Source organism: Barbus barbus (assembly GCF_936440315.1).
Source record: "Barbus barbus genome assembly, chromosome: 16".
Classification (NCBI taxonomy): Eukaryota; Metazoa; Chordata; class Actinopteri; order Cypriniformes; family Cyprinidae; genus Barbus; species Barbus barbus.
Window position 1 is genome coordinate 12,122,512 of NC_136744.1, and position 17,975 is coordinate 12,140,486.

General features: G+C 37.2%; 1 protein-coding gene across 1 annotated transcript in view; it reads left to right on the plus strand.

The window, feature by feature from the left end:
- LOC306882284 (dynactin subunit 1-like) overlaps positions 1–12,579 on the plus strand; it is a 35,636-nt gene extending 23,057 nt beyond the window's left edge. The window contains exons 10-32 of the mRNA XM_079436818.1: positions 822–1,019; positions 1,101–1,305; positions 1,629–1,707; positions 1,802–1,961; positions 3,056–3,160; positions 3,242–3,433; positions 3,545–3,652; positions 5,208–5,360; positions 5,446–5,606; positions 5,757–5,925; positions 6,671–6,739; positions 6,815–7,027; positions 7,126–7,287; positions 8,354–8,485; positions 8,569–8,694; positions 8,776–8,918; positions 9,044–9,213; positions 9,326–9,337; positions 10,454–10,566; positions 10,661–10,847; positions 10,929–11,002; positions 11,084–11,173; positions 11,257–12,579. Of these exons, the coding sequence (XP_079292944.1) occupies positions 822–1,019; positions 1,101–1,305; positions 1,629–1,707; positions 1,802–1,961; positions 3,056–3,160; positions 3,242–3,433; positions 3,545–3,652; positions 5,208–5,360; positions 5,446–5,606; positions 5,757–5,925; positions 6,671–6,739; positions 6,815–7,027; positions 7,126–7,287; positions 8,354–8,485; positions 8,569–8,694; positions 8,776–8,918; positions 9,044–9,213; positions 9,326–9,337; positions 10,454–10,566; positions 10,661–10,847; positions 10,929–11,002; positions 11,084–11,173; positions 11,257–11,394 (3,159 nt within the window). The 3' untranslated portion in view covers positions 11,395–12,579. The remainder of the gene's footprint in view (positions 1–821; positions 1,020–1,100; positions 1,306–1,628; positions 1,708–1,801; positions 1,962–3,055; positions 3,161–3,241; positions 3,434–3,544; positions 3,653–5,207; positions 5,361–5,445; positions 5,607–5,756; positions 5,926–6,670; positions 6,740–6,814; positions 7,028–7,125; positions 7,288–8,353; positions 8,486–8,568; positions 8,695–8,775; positions 8,919–9,043; positions 9,214–9,325; positions 9,338–10,453; positions 10,567–10,660; positions 10,848–10,928; positions 11,003–11,083; positions 11,174–11,256) is intronic.
- Positions 12,580–17,975: the final 5,396 nt, after the last annotated feature.

Sequence of the window (17,975 nt, forward strand, 5' to 3'; positions counted from 1 at the left end):
TAACCAAGTTTGCATTTATTTGATCAAAAATACAGAAAAAGTTACATTGTGAAATATAATCTAAATTTAAAATACTCATTTTTATTTGAAAACATTTTATTATTTAAAATGTAATTTATTCCCTTGATGATAAAGCTGAATTTTCAGCAGCCATTACTCTGGATTGCATGATACTTCAGAAATCATTCTAATATGCTGATTTACTGCCTTAAGAAACATTTATTATTTTGTAATATTTATATGAATTTAAATGTAGTTTTTAAAGGATTCTTTGTTGCATAGAAAATGTAAAAGAACATTTATTTTAAACATTTAATTAAATAAATGCCTTTACTGCCACTTTTGATCAGTTTAATGCATCCTTACTAAATAAAAGTATTAATTTCTATAAAAAAGAAAAGAAAAAAAAAACTTACTGACCCCAAACTTTTGAACAGTAGTGAATGCCCCAGGGCTGGATTTTTATTAACAAAAAAGTTATAAAGATCACATTAAAGCGGTCTTGGAAACTTTTTATCATGCATTAATTTATTTATACTACAATTTAAATGACTCTTTAACAGATTTTATTATTTACACTTGTCCCAGGTCCAGACATTCAAGCCTAAAAATATTGAAATCAGTCATAAAATATGAATTATTAAGTCGTTCAAAATGATCAATATTTTTTTAAACTATGATCTAAACAATGAGTAAAATAATCATAAACCATATACATTTTTATATTGTGAAAATGTATTTATATAAAATTGTAAAAAAACCAGCTATCACAGAGTTGTGGCACAATTTCCACCTGCGTGCATTCATTCACTCTCTTGCAGGAAGAGGAGTCACTGCGTGCCCAGGTCAAGGACCTGGAGGAGAAGCTGGAGACGCTGAAGATGAAGAGGACAGAAGACAAGGCAAAGCTGAAGGAGCTTGAGAAGCACAAGATTCAGCTGGAGCAGCTGCAGGAGTGGAAGAGTAAGATGCAGGACCAACAAAATGAACTGCAGAAACAACTCAAGGAGGCCAAGAAGGTAACAAGTTACTGCACAGGAATATATCATGATAAGTGTCAGAGTGTGGATAATGAAAGTGGCTGATATCCTGTTATGTAGGAATCTAAGGAAGCTCTTGAAGCTAAAGAGCACTACATGGAAGAGATGGCAGATACAGCAGATGCCATTGAGATGGCCACACTGGATAAGGAAATGGCTGAAGAGCGGGCCGAGTCTCTGCAACTGGAGGCTGACGCTCTAAAAGAGAGAGTGGAGGAGCTGACCATGGACTTGGAGATACTCAAACATGAGATAGAGGAAAAAGGTACAAACACGCCTAAACATACGCTACGGTTCAGAAGTCTGGGCACAGTGTGATGGCAAAGCTAAACATTCAGCAGCCTTGTCTCCATAATGTGTAATTTTTTCAGGATTCTTTGATGAATAGAAAGTTCAAAAGAACAGCATTTATTTGAAATTATTTGTAACATGTCTTTACTGCCAAGTCCTTGAGGAATTAATGTATTCAATTATTTACAAAAAAACAAATGTTATTGATCCCAAAATTTCACAGTATATATATATATGTGTTAGTATTCATTGATGACCACAATATGTGCTTATTAACCTATAAAAACTGGCCTGCAGGATCAGATGGAGCAGCATCTAGTTACCATGTGAAGCAGTTAGAGGAGCAGAATGCTCGACTGAAGGAGGCTTTGGTGAGGTGAGTGTGTAATGAGTCCCATGGTTTACATCAGTGTTGTTTGATTTTGGTTGTGCTCTGTGAAGATCATAATATCAACTGCTCTGTGCATTAGGATGCGTGACTTGTCTGCATCAGAGAAACAAGAGCATGCAAAGCAACAGAAGCTAATGGAAAAGAAGAATTTTGAGCTGGATGCGCTGAGATGCCAGAAAGAGAAACTTCAGGAGGAAACGAAGATGGCTGAGAAAACGATTGATGAGCTCAAAGAGCAAGTGAGTCGTGCCACTATTAAAACTGAAAGATCTAATGAGAGTTTATTATATCTCTGTGAGTTCAAGAGATATAATTCATTTATATAAATATATGATAAATATTATAATGTTATAATGTTTATAATAATATAATATATTTTTATTACTATTATTATCTACATTATAAAATAAATATAATAAGATTTTTCAAGAGAAAAGTCCTTTTGCAACACTGGAAAATCTAGTAACATTTAAGTATATATGGTAACATATGGTATATCATTGAACCATGGTACTGAATGAATATCATATTTATGTACTATGGTACCATGTCTAAAAGAGCATGACAATACCGTAAGGTACGTACTTCAAAGAATACTATGGCACTGAATACTATTGTACTTTTATTAAGGAATTTCAGTGAATGCTATGTATTTTCCATTGCAATTTCATAGGAAAAATATTCAAAAGAAATGTTTTACATTTACATTTTTAAAGATTTATTTTTGGGCATTTTTTGACTTTTTTTTATAGTATAGGACAGTGTATCGAAGTGGGAGAGAGAGAGGGGACGGGATCTGGAAAGGTCCTCAAACCGGGATTTGAACTCGGGACGCCCATATCGCAACAGAATTATATATAGACACTCTGCCCACAAGGCTATATTATATTGAAAAATGTAAATATAAAATTATCGTCATTGTTTAATGTCCAATAAAACGGAATAATACCATGGTATACTTTTTGATGCTATTTGTCAGTGCAGTAAGATAAATTCAAGATAAATAAATTCATATCTCACGATATGAGTACTTTTATTTCACTGTAACAATATATATCACAATATTGTTATTTTTGCTTTAAATATGGTCTTTATGATCAATATTTTTCATGCCATTGAAATTTCATAATTCTTGTCACCAGTGTCATCACAAAAAATAAATAAGAATTGTATAATCACATGTATAATTCTATAACAAGCATATTCTTCACTGTGTAAATTAAATATATATTTCTTCTTATTAAAGTTGCAAAAGTGATTTAGTCAAGATCAGCGAACCCCTAGTCATAGATGTGGTAAAGATCACTCTAATATGTGTGTGCTCGTGTGTTAGGTGGATGCTGCTCTCGGGGCGGAGGAGATGGTGGAGATGTTGACGGAGCGTAATCTGGACCTGGAGGAGAAAGTACGGGAGCTCAGAGAAACTGTCACAGATCTGGTGAGTATTTGAAGAGTTTGTGTAGAAGTGTATGCCATGATGTAACAGTACACTGAGGTTTTTGTGCATGTGCTGATGTAGGAATCCATCAATGAGATGAATGATGAGCTGCAGGAGAACGCCAGAGAGACAGAGCTGGAGTTGAGAGAGCAGTTGGATCTGAGTGCTGCCAGCATCAGGGAGGCGGAGAAGCGGGTGGAGGCGGCACAAGAAACGGTGGCAGACTACCAGCAGACCATCCAGAAATACAGAGAGCTTACCGCACACCTGCAGGTGCTGAACATACAAACCACAACACATTAATATGGCTTAAAATGCAGACCTCACAAATCAAATGGGAAACGTACATCACATAGTTTGTGTGTGTGTGTGTGTGTGGAGCAGGAGGTGAATAGGGAGCTGATGAGCCAACAGGAAGCCAGCACTGAGCAACAGCCTGCAGAGATCTTCGATTTCAAGATCAAATTTGCAGAAACCAAAGCTTACGCTAAGGTGAATCCAATGAACACTAATACAGCGTTCCCTGCACTGCTATTCTTACTCAAATATCCAGGTAATAAAATGTTCAAACAACCTCTTTATTAAAAAATGGCTTCTTTTTATGTAGTCCAGTAATTGTTTTTAATAAAGAGTTTGTTTGAACAGATGAAATTCACAAACTAATTCATGATTTCTTTTTCGTTCGTTTTTTAATGAATCAGTCTGAACTGAACACAGAAGTCATTGGTTTTTGAATTATGAACTGAATTGTCAGATGATTCATTTCTTCACAGCTGACTTGTTATTCATATGACATTATTTAGCTGAGCAGCAATAAAATACAGTAGTCAAAAAAAAAGTGGATCAAAAAAGTTGTCCTAAGACAAGAATGCATTTTGGTTTTAGGTTTTAGGACAACTTTGATGAAAGGTTTTGATCCACTTCAAATGTTGATTAGTGTATATTACTGTTCAAAAGTTTGGGGCTTGCAAGATTTTTAAATAGTTTATTAATATCAATAATTGCACATTAATAGCACAGATGTGTTAAATTGATGTGTTAAAGTGACAGTAAAAACATTTAGGCCCGGTTTCACAGACAGGGCTTAGCCTAAACCAGGATTAGGCCATAGTTCAATTAGGACATTTAAGTACTTTTTATAAACATGCCTTAGAAAAAACATTACTGGTGTGCATCTTGAGACAAAACAAAGGCACTGATTTATTTTAAGATCAGTCAATGCAAGTTTCTTTCATTTGAAACAGCTCAGAATTACATTTTAGTCTAGGACTAGGCTTAAGTCTGTGAGACCGGGGGATAGTTTTTTAAAACAAAGATTTCTACTTCAAATAAAAATTTGTAAACATTTGTGCTTGTTCTACTAAATAGACATTTTTTTTTACTTTATTCTCATTAGAATAATTATTCTAGATTTTGAATAATTTCTGAAGACTGGAGTAATGGCTGCAGAAAATTCAGCTTTGCCATCACAGGAATAAATTACATAGTAAAGTATATAACAATAGAAAATAATTAAAATCGTATCTGTTTTTTACTGTTTTTACTGTGTTTTTGACCAAAAGCATTAAACCGTCTTTCAAAAGCATAAATGTTTTTTTTTTTTTTTGTACACTATACATATGTGTATTAAGTACCAGTTATTGTTTGTGTTGTTAGAGGATGGATGCCCCCTGCTGGTAAAAAAAAAAAAGAAATCCTTTAGGAAACACTTGACCCATACTCGGAATCTGTGCTCTGCATTTAACCCATCCAAAGTGTGCACACACACAGCAGTGAACACACACCGTGAACACACACCCGGAGCAGTGGGCAGCCATTTATGCTGCGGTGCCCAGGGAGTAGGTGGGGGTTCGGTGCTTTGCTCAAGGGCACCTCAGTCGTGGTATTGAGGGTGGAGAGAGCGCTGGACATTCACTCCCCCCACCTACAATTCCTGAGACTCGAACTCACAACCTTTGGGTTATGAGTCCGACTCGCTAACCATTAGGCCACAACTTCCCCTAAGATGTTTGTGTCTCTCATAATGTATGTCTGTTTGTAATTCTAGGCCATAGAAATGGAGCTACGTAAAATGGAGGTAGCTCAGGCTAACAGACAGGTGTCACTGTTGATTTCCTTCATGCCTGACTCCTTCTTGAAACACGGAGGAGACCATGACTGTATCCTGGCTCTACTACTCATCCCACGACTCATCTGCAAGGTGAACTTTCTGAATATACGTGTTCCAATCTGCAATGTGCTTTTTGTGAGTTTTGGTTGAATGTGTTTGTGCATGTGTGCCGCAGGCAGAGCTGATCAGTAAGCAGGCTCAGGAGAAGTTTGAGTTGACTGAGACGTGCTCTCAGAAGGCTGGAATGAGAGGAGCCGTCGGAGAGCAGCTGAGCTTTGCTGCTGGACTCATCTATTCTCTCACACTGCTACAGGCAACACTGCACAAATATGAACAGTCAGTTTGCCTAAACTTACACACACTTTCTAACATCCTCAAGAGCATTAAAGACCTCATGAAATATATTAATGAATGGCATTATTTTTTGTTGACATATTTCCTGAGCACCTCAATAGGCATGTGCCTCTCTTTATCTCTCTTGTGCAGTGCTCTGAGTCAGTGCAGTGTGGACGTGTACAAGCGTGTGGGCTCTCTGTACTCTGAGATGAGCGTTCATGAGCGATCCCTGGATTTCCTCATAGACCTCTTATACAAAGACCTGCTGGATGAAACAGTCAATGTGGAACCTCTTACCAAAGCTATTAAATACTATCAGGTATCATAGCGCAATATGTCAATTTGTAGTACTTGCATTGCAGATCTATAATAATATTCCTCATACATTAATATATTTTAATTATTTTTCTCCACATTTTTCTACAAATAATTCCAATAATTCACTCTTATGCTTACCAAGACAGCATTTATTTGATCAAAAATACAGTAAAAACAGAAGTGTCGTGAAATGTTATGACAAATTGAATTATAATTGAACATTAAAATGCGTTTTATTCCTGTCAAGCTGAATTTTCAGCCTTCAGTGTCACATGATCCTTCAGAATTTATTCTAATATGCTAGTTTGCTACGCATTTCTTATTATCATCAGTGTTAAAATAAACAACATTTATTTGAAATTGATGTTTTTTGTAATATTATAAATGTTGTTAATGCCACTTTTGATCAATTTAATGTGTCCATCCTTTCTGAATCATAAGTATTAATTTCTTTCAAAAAATGAATGTTACTGTAGATATATCAAACTTATCTCCTTGATAAAAACTACTGACGCTGTCATTACTATTGCTATATCATTCACATATGACACAAGTTAATTCATGACATGATATTCTCATACCCATCTGACAGAAAAAAAGAGGTTTACTCAGTATCATGACTGCAGCAAAGCATCTCTGATGCTGCATTTACAGACCAAAGCTTGAAACCTAAACTTTTGTCTTTCAAGCACTGGTTATTTCCTCAGAATATGCTATTTATTGACATGCATTTCTCTTTGTTGTAGCACCTTTACAGTATTCATCTCGCTGAACAACCTGAGGACTGTACCATGCAGCTAGCAGATCACATTAAAGTAAGCCACTCAACAAAAAGAGAGGAACCTGGATCGGTACACATACCTTTAATACATCTTCATGTGTCTGTTTAGTTTACCCAGAGTGCTCTGGACTGTATGGCAGTAGAGGTGGGGCGTCTGAGGGCCTTCATACAGACAGGGCAGGATGAGGAAACGTTTTGTGTGCTACTGAAGGATCTGGACACTTCCTGCAGTGACATACGACAGTTCTGCAAGAAGATCCGTCGTCGCATGCCAGGCACAGATGCACCGGGCATCCCAGCTGCCCTCAGCTTTGGACCACAGGTAATGTTAACCCCTCGTGTTCATATTATGTACACATTAAATTGTTTATGGATCTCTGATATCTAATCCTTCTGTTGCTGGGGTTTATGTGTGTGTAGGTGTGTGAGACCCTGGCTGAGAGCAGAAGGCAGCTGGCCTGGGTGAATGCAGTGCTGCAGGAAGTGGCAGCCGCAGCCGCTCAGCTCATCGCCCCTCTCAGCGAACATGAGGGACTGCCAGCCATCAAACTGGAAGACATGGCCTTTAAAGCAGCTGAACAGGTATACAGTATTTCGGTGAATCTTGTGAAAACAAGTCCGGGTCACCACAAAAAAGAAATAAAAATAACATACAAAACTTTTATGACTTTTATGTTCACCAAGACAGCATTTATATTCTCTTGAAAATAAAGGTGCTTAAGGGTTCTTCACAGCGATGCCATAGAAGAACCATTTTTGGTTCCACAAAGAACCATTCAGTCAAAGGTTCTTTAAAGAACCATCTCTTTCTTACCTTTTTAAAATCTGAAGAACCTTCTTTCGCCACAAAGAGCGTTTTGTGAATCAGAAAGGTTCTTCAGATGTTAAACGTTCTTTATGGAACCATTTAGACAAAAAAGGTTTTTCTATGGCATCGTGAAGCACCTTTATTTTTTAAGAGTGATCGGTAATTCAGTGGAAACTGTAACATTTTGAAATATTATTACAATTATAAATAACCGTTTTCTATTTGAATGTATTGTAATTTGTATAATGCAATGTAATTTTTTTTCTGTGATGGCAAAGCTTAATTTTCAGCATCATTACTCCAGTCTTCAGTGTCACATGATCCTTTAGAAATAATTCTAATATTCTGATTTGCTGCTCAAGTAACCTCAAGAAACAACTGTGCTGCTTAATATTTTTGGAAACTGCTCAATTTAATTTTTTAAGATTTTTGATGAATAGAATGTACAAAAGAACAGCATTTATTTGAAATATAAATCTTTTGTAACATTATAAATGCCTTTACTGCTGCGCTTGGTCAGTTTAATATATATGCTGACCCCAGAGTTGTGAACATTTAGGTAATTATATTTATATTACATCTTAAGTATCATTAAGATTTTTTTACATTTTCTTGACAATTATTAATTAAGTGCTTAATTATTAAACACATAACCACAATAGGTTTGGACATTTTACATTTAAGCCATTCTCATTGCTGTCACTCATTCTGTATTGTATAAAAATGTTTTTTATAAAAATATATTATTTTTAAATTAATTTTTTATTCAAATAATATAATATAATATAATAGCGAATGGGGATGCAGTTATCTGTTTTTTTTTGTTGTTGTTTTTTTCAGATCTATGGGTCACAGGGCATAAACGCTCAGGAGTGTCTGCGCCAGTCATGCAGTGTGGTCATTGCAACAATGAACAAGATGGCTACTGCTATGCAGGAAGGAGAATATGACTCTGAAAGACCACAGAATGGAGTAAGTCTGAGCTCAGTCTGCCTGTCTAACGCTATGGCTATGAATCTTTGCGCTTGTGTCTCAATATGCATGTATTGTTGTAGATATCTCCTGTGGAAGTCCGAGCAGCGGCACTAAGGGCAGAAATCACTGATGCTGAAGGACTCGGCCTCAAACTTGAAGACAGAGAAACTGTCATCAAAGAGCTTAAGAAATCCCTTAAAATAAAGGTAGAAGAACTCAAACTCAGACATGCCAAGAGGCGTAAGATAAAAAAGCTTGAAATAATGTGAAAATGGACTTGTTTCCAGGGAGAGGAACTGAGCGAGGCCAATGTGCGTCTCAGTTTACTGGAGAAAAAGCTGGACAGTGCGTCTAAAGATGCGGATGAGCGGGTGGAGAAGATCCAGACGGTCCTAGATGAGACCGTTTCGATCCTGAAAAAGAAGGAAAAGTAAGAGATGACAAAGAGGGCTGTTGCACATAACTCCTAATGGAGAAATGCATGTCCTAATTATTATAGTAATGGGGACGTTATACTGTAACAAATGCTTTTAATATGGGTATTATAATCTGTAGGGAGTTTGAGGAGACCATGGATGCTCTCCAGGCTGACATAGACCAACTAGAGGCAGAGAAAATAGAGCTTAAGCAGAGAATCAACAGCCAATCAAAGATGACCATGGAGGGCCTAAGAGGAAGTCAAGGCTCTGGCATCGCCTCCATTGTGACTTGTGGCATCAGTGCTGGTAAGAGACAGATAAGGGAATCAGTTTAACTTAAACACTAAGCTAAAATGTTTTTCTTAAGTCTTTATTTTAAATGGTCTAATATGTCTTCCACTGTTTGTATTCCTTTTAGAAGAACAAAAAGGTACATTTGTTGTCAGTGTGACATTTAAATCTCTCCACTCTCTTTTCCTCCCACTCGTGGTCTCTCTGTGAGCTGCATGTGTGCATGAAAGTTATTCTTGCTTATATTGCCCTTTCACAAGTTGCATGTACTGCAATCAAGAGCCATGCAATAAATGACCATAACATGGTGTTATTTATTGCACAGAATACTTGATTATGATTGATCAATCATGACATTCCTCTCTTTAATATATTTAAGTAGTATTCAACAGTGTAATTTCCTTCCTCACAGCTTGCATGTTATTTCATGTCTGCCATAAAACTAACTCTGGACTCTTTCTTCTCATATAATATAATATGTAGCCATCTAATAAGTATGATAACATACGGACAACTAGACAATAAAGCAAAAAAAAGCTTAAGCTTAAACCCCTTCATTGGGGTTTATTTTTTTATAATGTGTATTATCACTTACATATATACTTTGTAAATCAATGTAATATTTGAAATCTCAATTATTGCATCTGTTTTATCATCTCTATTTAGTGAATGGATTTAATATTATCCACCCAGAAAATGCTCCCTTTGAAATAATATAATATTTTAATAAACACTGACATGGCAAGTGTTTGGGGTTGGTAATTTTTTTGGTTTTCAAGAAGTTCACCAAGGTTGCATTTATGTGATAAAAAATCATGTAAAACAGTAATATTCTCAAATATTATTAAATCTTTTCCCATTTTATATATGTATATTATATTAAGTTTTATTTATTCCTGTGATAGCAAAGCTGAATTTTCAGCATCATTACTCCAGTTTTCAGTGTCACATGATCCTTCAGAAATCATTCTAATATGCTGATTTGCTGCACAGTTAATTAATATTAATGTTGAAAACAATTAATATTTTTTGTGCAAACTGTGATACTTTTTTCAGGGATTTTTATACATGGCTTTACTGCTAAATAAGAGTATTCATTTTTCTAAAACAAAATTAATGACCTCAAACTTTTGAACTGTGGTGTATATACAGTATATATATATATATATATATATATATATATATATAGAGAGAGAGAGAAACATGAATTGTCTCTGTATTTGTTAACATGTAATTTGTTGTGTGTATGTTAAAGGTGTGTGTGCAGCTGCAGGAGTGCAAGTGATAGATTCTCCACTGCTGACTCAGCAGATTGAAGCTCAGCGACTCAGTATAAAGCACCTGAAGAACGAGAACAACAGACTAAAGGTCTCTGCTATTGCTTCACAAGCACATTTCCCCAATGCAGGAACTGAAGATTTATTCTCACTTTTGTTTTTGTGTGTGTTTGTGTGGACCGCAGGCAGAAACGATGCGTGCTCAGCTGGCATCTCTTCCTCCTCTGAATGTGCCAAAGCTGGGCTGGCGAGAGGGCTGCAGGCCTGAGGTGTTGTCTAGCGCTCTCTATCGCAAAACAGACCAACTACTGGAAACTCTCCTTCTGATGAGTGCCAATGTGAAAGTGGTGGACATCACAGGGAAATCTCCAGGTCTGTCATAATTACACTTAAAAACATATTTCTGTTTTTTATAAAGTAGTTATTTTATAGTCTTTGTGTTTTCATGAACAGTGAGTCCCAGTGCGCAGCTCCTAGAGCAAACAGCAAGATTGCAGTCACTCAATGACACACTCGATAGGCTTAAGGTAAATAAAAAATGCTTCAAAATCATAAAGTCATCATTACAATGTGTCCTGCACTTATTTAAGCAACCTATTTCTTTGAAGGACGAGGTTGCTGAACATGTAGTGACTCACAGGCCTGGTGCTCAAGTCTTGTCTGATTTCGCCACTTTTCCCTGCACTTCCTTTGTGAAGGTAAGACAAATACACAAAATGCACATTTTCCCACATTGTTTGGGTCTAAATAAATCCCTCATTCTTTGTTCTTCTGCTCTCAGGCAAAAGAGGAGAAGAAAGAAGATGCTGTGTTAGTCGGTCGTGTGATGATGCCTTGTGCCCGAGGGCAGGAACAGTTGCATCGTCTAGTGCTTTCAAAGACACAGTTACAGAGAGTTCATCGCCTTCTCCAGACTTAAAATAGCCCCAAAAAACAAACTTACTCACATTCAGTCTTCAAAACAGAAATTTAAACAACAGATATAATGGAGAATCTATCTCGGGCAGTGGTCGGCAACAGGCGGCCCGCGGGCCAAAAGTGGCCCGCCAGCAATAATATCTGACCCGCGCCCGTAGCCAGATTATTTTGATAGCGCCTGGTTCTGAAATAAATCTGTCATGACAGCAACAGTTACTCGCAATCAGAGTATGTGAACGGAGTGGAGCGCGAGTGGAGCGGTATGATTTTGAATGGAGCGAGGAGCGGATTTTTTAAAAGTCGGAGCGTTGTGGTTTTCACTCGCTCCATCACCGCTCCATCACGAGTACAATTCATTACCAACGACCCGTAATATAACTGCATATTTAGCATTATTTAGTTAAACATATTTAGCTAGCTAGATGGAAAAGGATCACTCAGATCAGAAAGAATGTGAAGGCTATGATGACTGCAGTGAACATGATCGGGAAGTTATATTTCTCAAGGAATTTATTTGTTCCTTCTGAATATTTTCAGCTGACAGCTGACTTTTTTCTCTTAGAATTGCGAGATTTAAAGGTCCCGTGACATGCTGTTTTTTGGATGCTTTTATATAGGCCTAAGTGGTCCCTAGTACTGTATCTGAAGTTTCGTTCCCGAAATTCAGCCTTGGTGCTGAATTTCAGCCACTATGAGCCAGTCCCAAAATGAGCTTTCCTTAGTACGAGCCATTTCTGTGTCTGTAGCTTTAAATGCTAATGATGAGGAGAGAGGCGGGGCAAGGTGGAGGGTGGGTGTGTGTCCTGCAGCTTGCGGCCACGGTACCATGCGCTAATGTTGACAGTGGATGTATCGCAATGGCTCGTAGACACGCAGTCCTTCAAGCTTTTCAGTTTGACCCAGAATCTGATCCGGATGGAGAAGCACCGGATGAAGAAGTTGCAACTCAGCGGCTCCAGCAGGACGTCTCCGAATGGTTAGTTTAAAATATTGTGTCTGGATACGGTCAGTGTTTCCCACACACAGACTTTACCTGGGCGGGCCGCAACAATATCCACCGCCCGCTGCCATCAGCTCACGCGTCTCACACACACGAGCGTAACTTTAGAACAATATTTAGTAACTTTCAGACCCTTTAGGCGGCTTTTTCCCCATAACGGGTACATACTAACAAACCTAACGACTTAAAAAAAAAAAAAAAAAACCTTATCATTCAGTTGGAAGATGTCTCCAGTACTGCCCCGCGAGCGCGAGGTCTGACTCTCCGGCGAAGTGCCGCCTCTCTCGGCGTCTGTTCTGAGCAGCGAGCGGCAGAGAAGCAGCGCTTTCAGTTTGCCTTAAAGCAGCAGACTCATGAATAAATCATTTACAAAACAGCGTTTCCAAGCACTTGTCGCTTACTGACTGTTTGGACTTTTAAATATGAACATAATTTGTCTGTTAATATGCGCATAGTTTATTACTCAGACGCAAAACAGTGCTTCGCTCGTTTGCAAGCCATGATGTCTCTCGAGGAAAAAAAATATTGCGCTCGCTAGGGATGGGCGGATCGATCCTAAAATATCGATACTTTCGATACTGATGTTGTATCGAAAGGATAGATCCTCACATAAAAATATCGATTCTACAGTGCATTTTTAACCACTAATTTTATTTATTAAGAAACTCAGAGCATAAAATAAGCTTCTAAATGGAAAAATAGACTATATTAGCAAACAATTGTGTTGGACAGAGCTATTTCTCCTGCTCTTTGGAACACACGCAAATACTGAAAGACAGAACCAATCAATCACAGACGCGTGGCTGGTTTGTTATAATAGGGCGGCGTTTCCCAAAAGCATCAGAAGCATAAGTAGATCCTAAGAAACCATTGCCACATTATTATATTACATTACATATCATTATTACTATATATAAAATAAATTCAGAAAAATCCATCACTATTTCTACACAAATATGAAGCAGCAATAATAATCAGAAATGTTTCCTGAGCAGCAAATTATATTAAATTTATTTCTGAAGGATTATGTGACACTGAAGACTGGAATAATGTTGCTGAAAATTCAGCTTTGATCGCAGATGCATTTTAAATTACATTTTTAAAATATGCCTACATTAAAATAGAAAATAGTTGTTTTAATGGTTATATTTCACAATATTGCTGTTTTTACTGTATTTTTGTTCAAATAAGTGCAGCCTTGGTGAGCATGAGACTTATTTAAAAAATATTACAAAATCTTACTAACTCCAAACTTTTGTGTAGCTACATGTAATATTTATTTTAAATAGGCTAGTTTGTGTAAGTAAATTTAAACTATTGTTAAAAGTTCAAATGGATTCTGTTATGTTCTGTAATTGCTGTTAATACATCTGTCAGAAAAAAAATGCTAAAGTTTCACCTTTAGGAGTACAGCATTCTGGCAGCCTTTTAAAAAAAAATTAACCATGGTTTTATTACAGTAACCACAGTTTACCACAGTATTTGTAGTAAAACTGTAGTAACCGCAAATTTACTATGGTAATAATAATACATTTTAGTACTTACTGTATGTAACACCATGTTTATTTTTCATGAGGTACCCTCAAAGGTGCACCTTTGCAACTTATCTATACCCTTAAAGCATGCATACTTGTACGGTACTAATATGCTCCCTTTTAGGGGTATAGGTGCACCTTTGAGGTTACTGCCCCAGTAAAGGGCTAAAATACAGTTTTAGTATATTTCATTTCTGACAGTGTAAACAAAAAAAGAAGAGAAGAGGCCTGTGAAATGTTTTTAAAAAAACCCATCGCTTTAAAATCTAATATTAAGTGAGTATAATTACTGATTATATTCTTTTAATCATTTAAAAGATCATTTTAGTTTACAAGTATCGGTATCGACGATACTGGGCTTGAAAATATCGATATCGGATCGAAACTAAAATAAGAGGTATCACCCATCCCTAGCCTCGCCTCGCACGGTCGTAGCTCATTTTCTCATGGGCGGGCAAAGCAGAGAAAGGGGAGGTAACCTTTCCCCGTATGACGACATAAGGGGAAGATTCCAGATCGGGCCATCTGAGCTTTCATTTTCTCAAAGGCGAAGCAGGATACCCAGGGCTCGGTTTACACTTATCGCCATTTCTAGCCACTGGGGGACCATAGTCAGGCTAGGGGAACTCATTAATGTTAAAAAACCTCATAAACTGAAATTTTCATGCCATGGGACCTTTAAACTCTCACTTGCGAGTTAAAAAGTTATAATTCTGAGATATAAACTCGTAATTCTGAGAACATATCAGTCCTTTTCCCCCCTCAAAACTGGACTTTAACTCGCAATTCTGAGTTTATATCTCACAATTCTGTGGGGAAAAAAGTCAGAATTGTGAGATAAAAAGTCAGGCTTCCATAGAACTGTGATATTTCAAACATACTGAAATACTTCAGACGCGGAGCGGTGTTTCTGATATCAGTGAGCGCAGAGTGATTATTAAATGCTCGGCGCATGGAGGGGATATTGTTGACGCTCCACTCCGCTCACATACTCTGATCGGACACCGCCACACAAATGTGGCTTTTTGTTAACGACTGTTCGCAGGATTAGCAGCTCACTACCAGTTACAAAATACACTGTAACAGTCAGTCACAGGCAATTCTGGTTGCATTTTTCATCAATTAATATCTTAAATTATCCTTTGACTATGTTCTGGCCCTCCATCTAGTGGCGATTTTGGCCCGATGCCAAACTTATTTGCCGACCCCTGATCTAGGGCCACAAACAAGCCAAGCATCTGAAATGCTTTGATTACATCTACCACACTGAATCTGTAAAATGATACATAAAGGCTACAGATTTCAAACATGAGACATGCTGAGGACGTTTTAACAATTAGACTTTATTAACATAGCATGAAATGGATGATTCAGCATGATCCCTGCTGCTTTATATCTGTATCCATTTAATCCCTTTCTTTCTCTTCTTGATTTGGATTTCCATTGATCCATGTTTACAGGTATTTAGCTAAAAGAATTACAGTTCAAATTGTGTATGTGTTTTATCAGTGGTGCTTCCTAAGTGATTTCACTTAAAGCGACAGTTGACCCAAAAATGTAAATTCTGTCATTAATTACTCACCCTCGTGTCAGTCCAAACCCGTAAGACCTCTGTTCATCTTCAGAACACGAATTACAGTAATTCTGATGAAATCCGAGAGCTTTCTGACCCTCCGTAGAGAGGACTGTAACTGAAATATTCCCAGACCCAGAAAGGTAGTAAGGACATTGTAAAAATAATCCAAGTTCACGCATGCATTGTGATACTCTCGTGAATGCGCAGTGGAGACTGACACGTAAGAGAAGAAATTGTTGAATAATGTTGTTATTTTTGTTTTCTTTGCGCACAAAAAGTATTCTCGTAGCTTCATAAAATTATTGTTGAACCACTGATGTCACAAGGACTATTTTAACGATGTCCTTACTATCTTTCTGGGCCTTGAATGTTTCAGTTGGGTTGCTGTCTATGCAGGGTCAGAAAGCTCTTGGATTTCATCAAAAATGGTGATGATCTTAATTTGTGTTCCAAAGATGAATGAAGGTCATACAGGTTTGGACTGACATGAGGGTGAGTAATTAATGACACAATTTTAATCTTGGGGGAACTATCCCTTTAAAATTTTCAAAAATGCCAGTAAAATGGAGGTAGAGACTCGAGTCATGTGATTTGACCAGTAAACATCCAACCCGAAAACTCTAGCAACCACATAGCAATTGCATCACAACATACTAAGAAGAACAATTGAAAATCTTATCGCTTTGCTCTAGCAACTACCTGAAGCACCCTAGCATTGTGGCATCATGTCCTGCATGCACAAGCATTGCTTACATTATCTTCATAAAATATAAAAATCTAGTTGACCATTCAAATGTGCATTCTCATTTGTGGTTGTTCGTCAAATTTAAATGGGGAAAAATCCCGTCATTTCAACTGGGAATCCACCCGACTGGAAATTTTGCGTGAGAGCGAAAGAATTCCCAATGCAGATTTCATAACAGATTCAAGTTGGCCATGTGGATTGGCTGCATAACCAAAAGGAAGCTGCTTAGTTTGAAAGTGACTTCTGTGTGAGCTGTGGCTTACAAAATTTCACTGAAATGTTGCTAATGTGAATGCACCTCAATTATCAAGTATTTCAAACCTATGATTTGTCATTTTATACATACAGTGTTTACAGAACCTTCTGAATCAGAAGGCCAAAGGTAAACAAAAACCCAATTTTGGGGCTCTATTTATGTACTGTAGAACAAGCACAGGTTAAATGATTCAAAGTAGGACCGCTACGTTTTTCTCTTTAAGACAGATCAGATGCTACTTTATCAGTGATTCCTTGGCACAACCCTCTTCATATACTCATAACAGTTACTCAAGTATCAGACAGGAAAGATAATATGCTCTCATTCACATTTCAAATATAATAATAGTCAAAGATGTAAAAGCTCTGTGTGCTTGACTGTGATGCTTGAATGTGCCATGCCAATGTGCTTTTGTAAAGAAAATACAATACAAATTTGAATGAATGATCAGATTTAGTGCAGGATAACATCAGGTGAATGGGCAAAAATAGAGAAGACATCATATAACAATATTTATTAACTGTTGAATATTTGCTTCAAGAGATTGTCAGTATTTAAGTGGTCTTAAGTTAGCAATTGTTTGCTTTGTTACTATTGTCTAAGTTATTAACCTTTTATTAAACTGTATAAAATGCATACTGTTGCTTACAGTATTGTTGAATGTGTTGGCATCTTATATAATGCGAGTCAATTAAATAAATTATGTCAGAAAATTTTGCATTGTTTGAATTTCAATATATATATTTTTTTTTCATGTGTAACTTTACACTCCTCATTGGGCCAAACTGCTTCTAGAAGGAGCTTGCATAGATAAAACGAATGTGAATACATAGGAAATATTTGCATTGACTAACCAGCAATGAAAGGGCTTACAGGAACAGTTTGCAGAAGAGCAATAAAAATGGTGATAGCTAAAATACCGATCTGTTTACCACAGTAAAGAGCCACATAGCTTTCCTCATTGCTTATTGGAACTGAAGAACATATTCTTCTTGACATGGCATATAACCAAATGCATCAGCTTTTATATATTAATCACATTTTGGGTAAGAACTAGAAACTACCAGTATGATTCTGCAACATATGGATAACACCACAGTATTGGATCCTCAGAACAATGGCACCATCAGTATAGACCACATCGAAGAGATCATCAGATGGATCACATTTGCTGTTGGGCTTCCTGGCATCGGCTTTTCATGGGCATGCAAGCAAAAACTGGCAAGGCTGCTCCGGTCTACCTAATAAGCCTTCTTGCTTCCGATATCTTCAACATCCTTGGGCGGCCGAAGGCATCTGCGGAGGACGCTCAGAAAACCAGTATGGTGAGTACAGACATATCCTCCCTGATGTTCTACTTTGGGATCATATCCAACATTGTGTTCATGGTCTGTGTTGCTCAGGAGCGATATCTGTTGGTAACCTGTTCACAATATAATGCCTTCTGCATGAAACTCAAGCAGTTGAGCA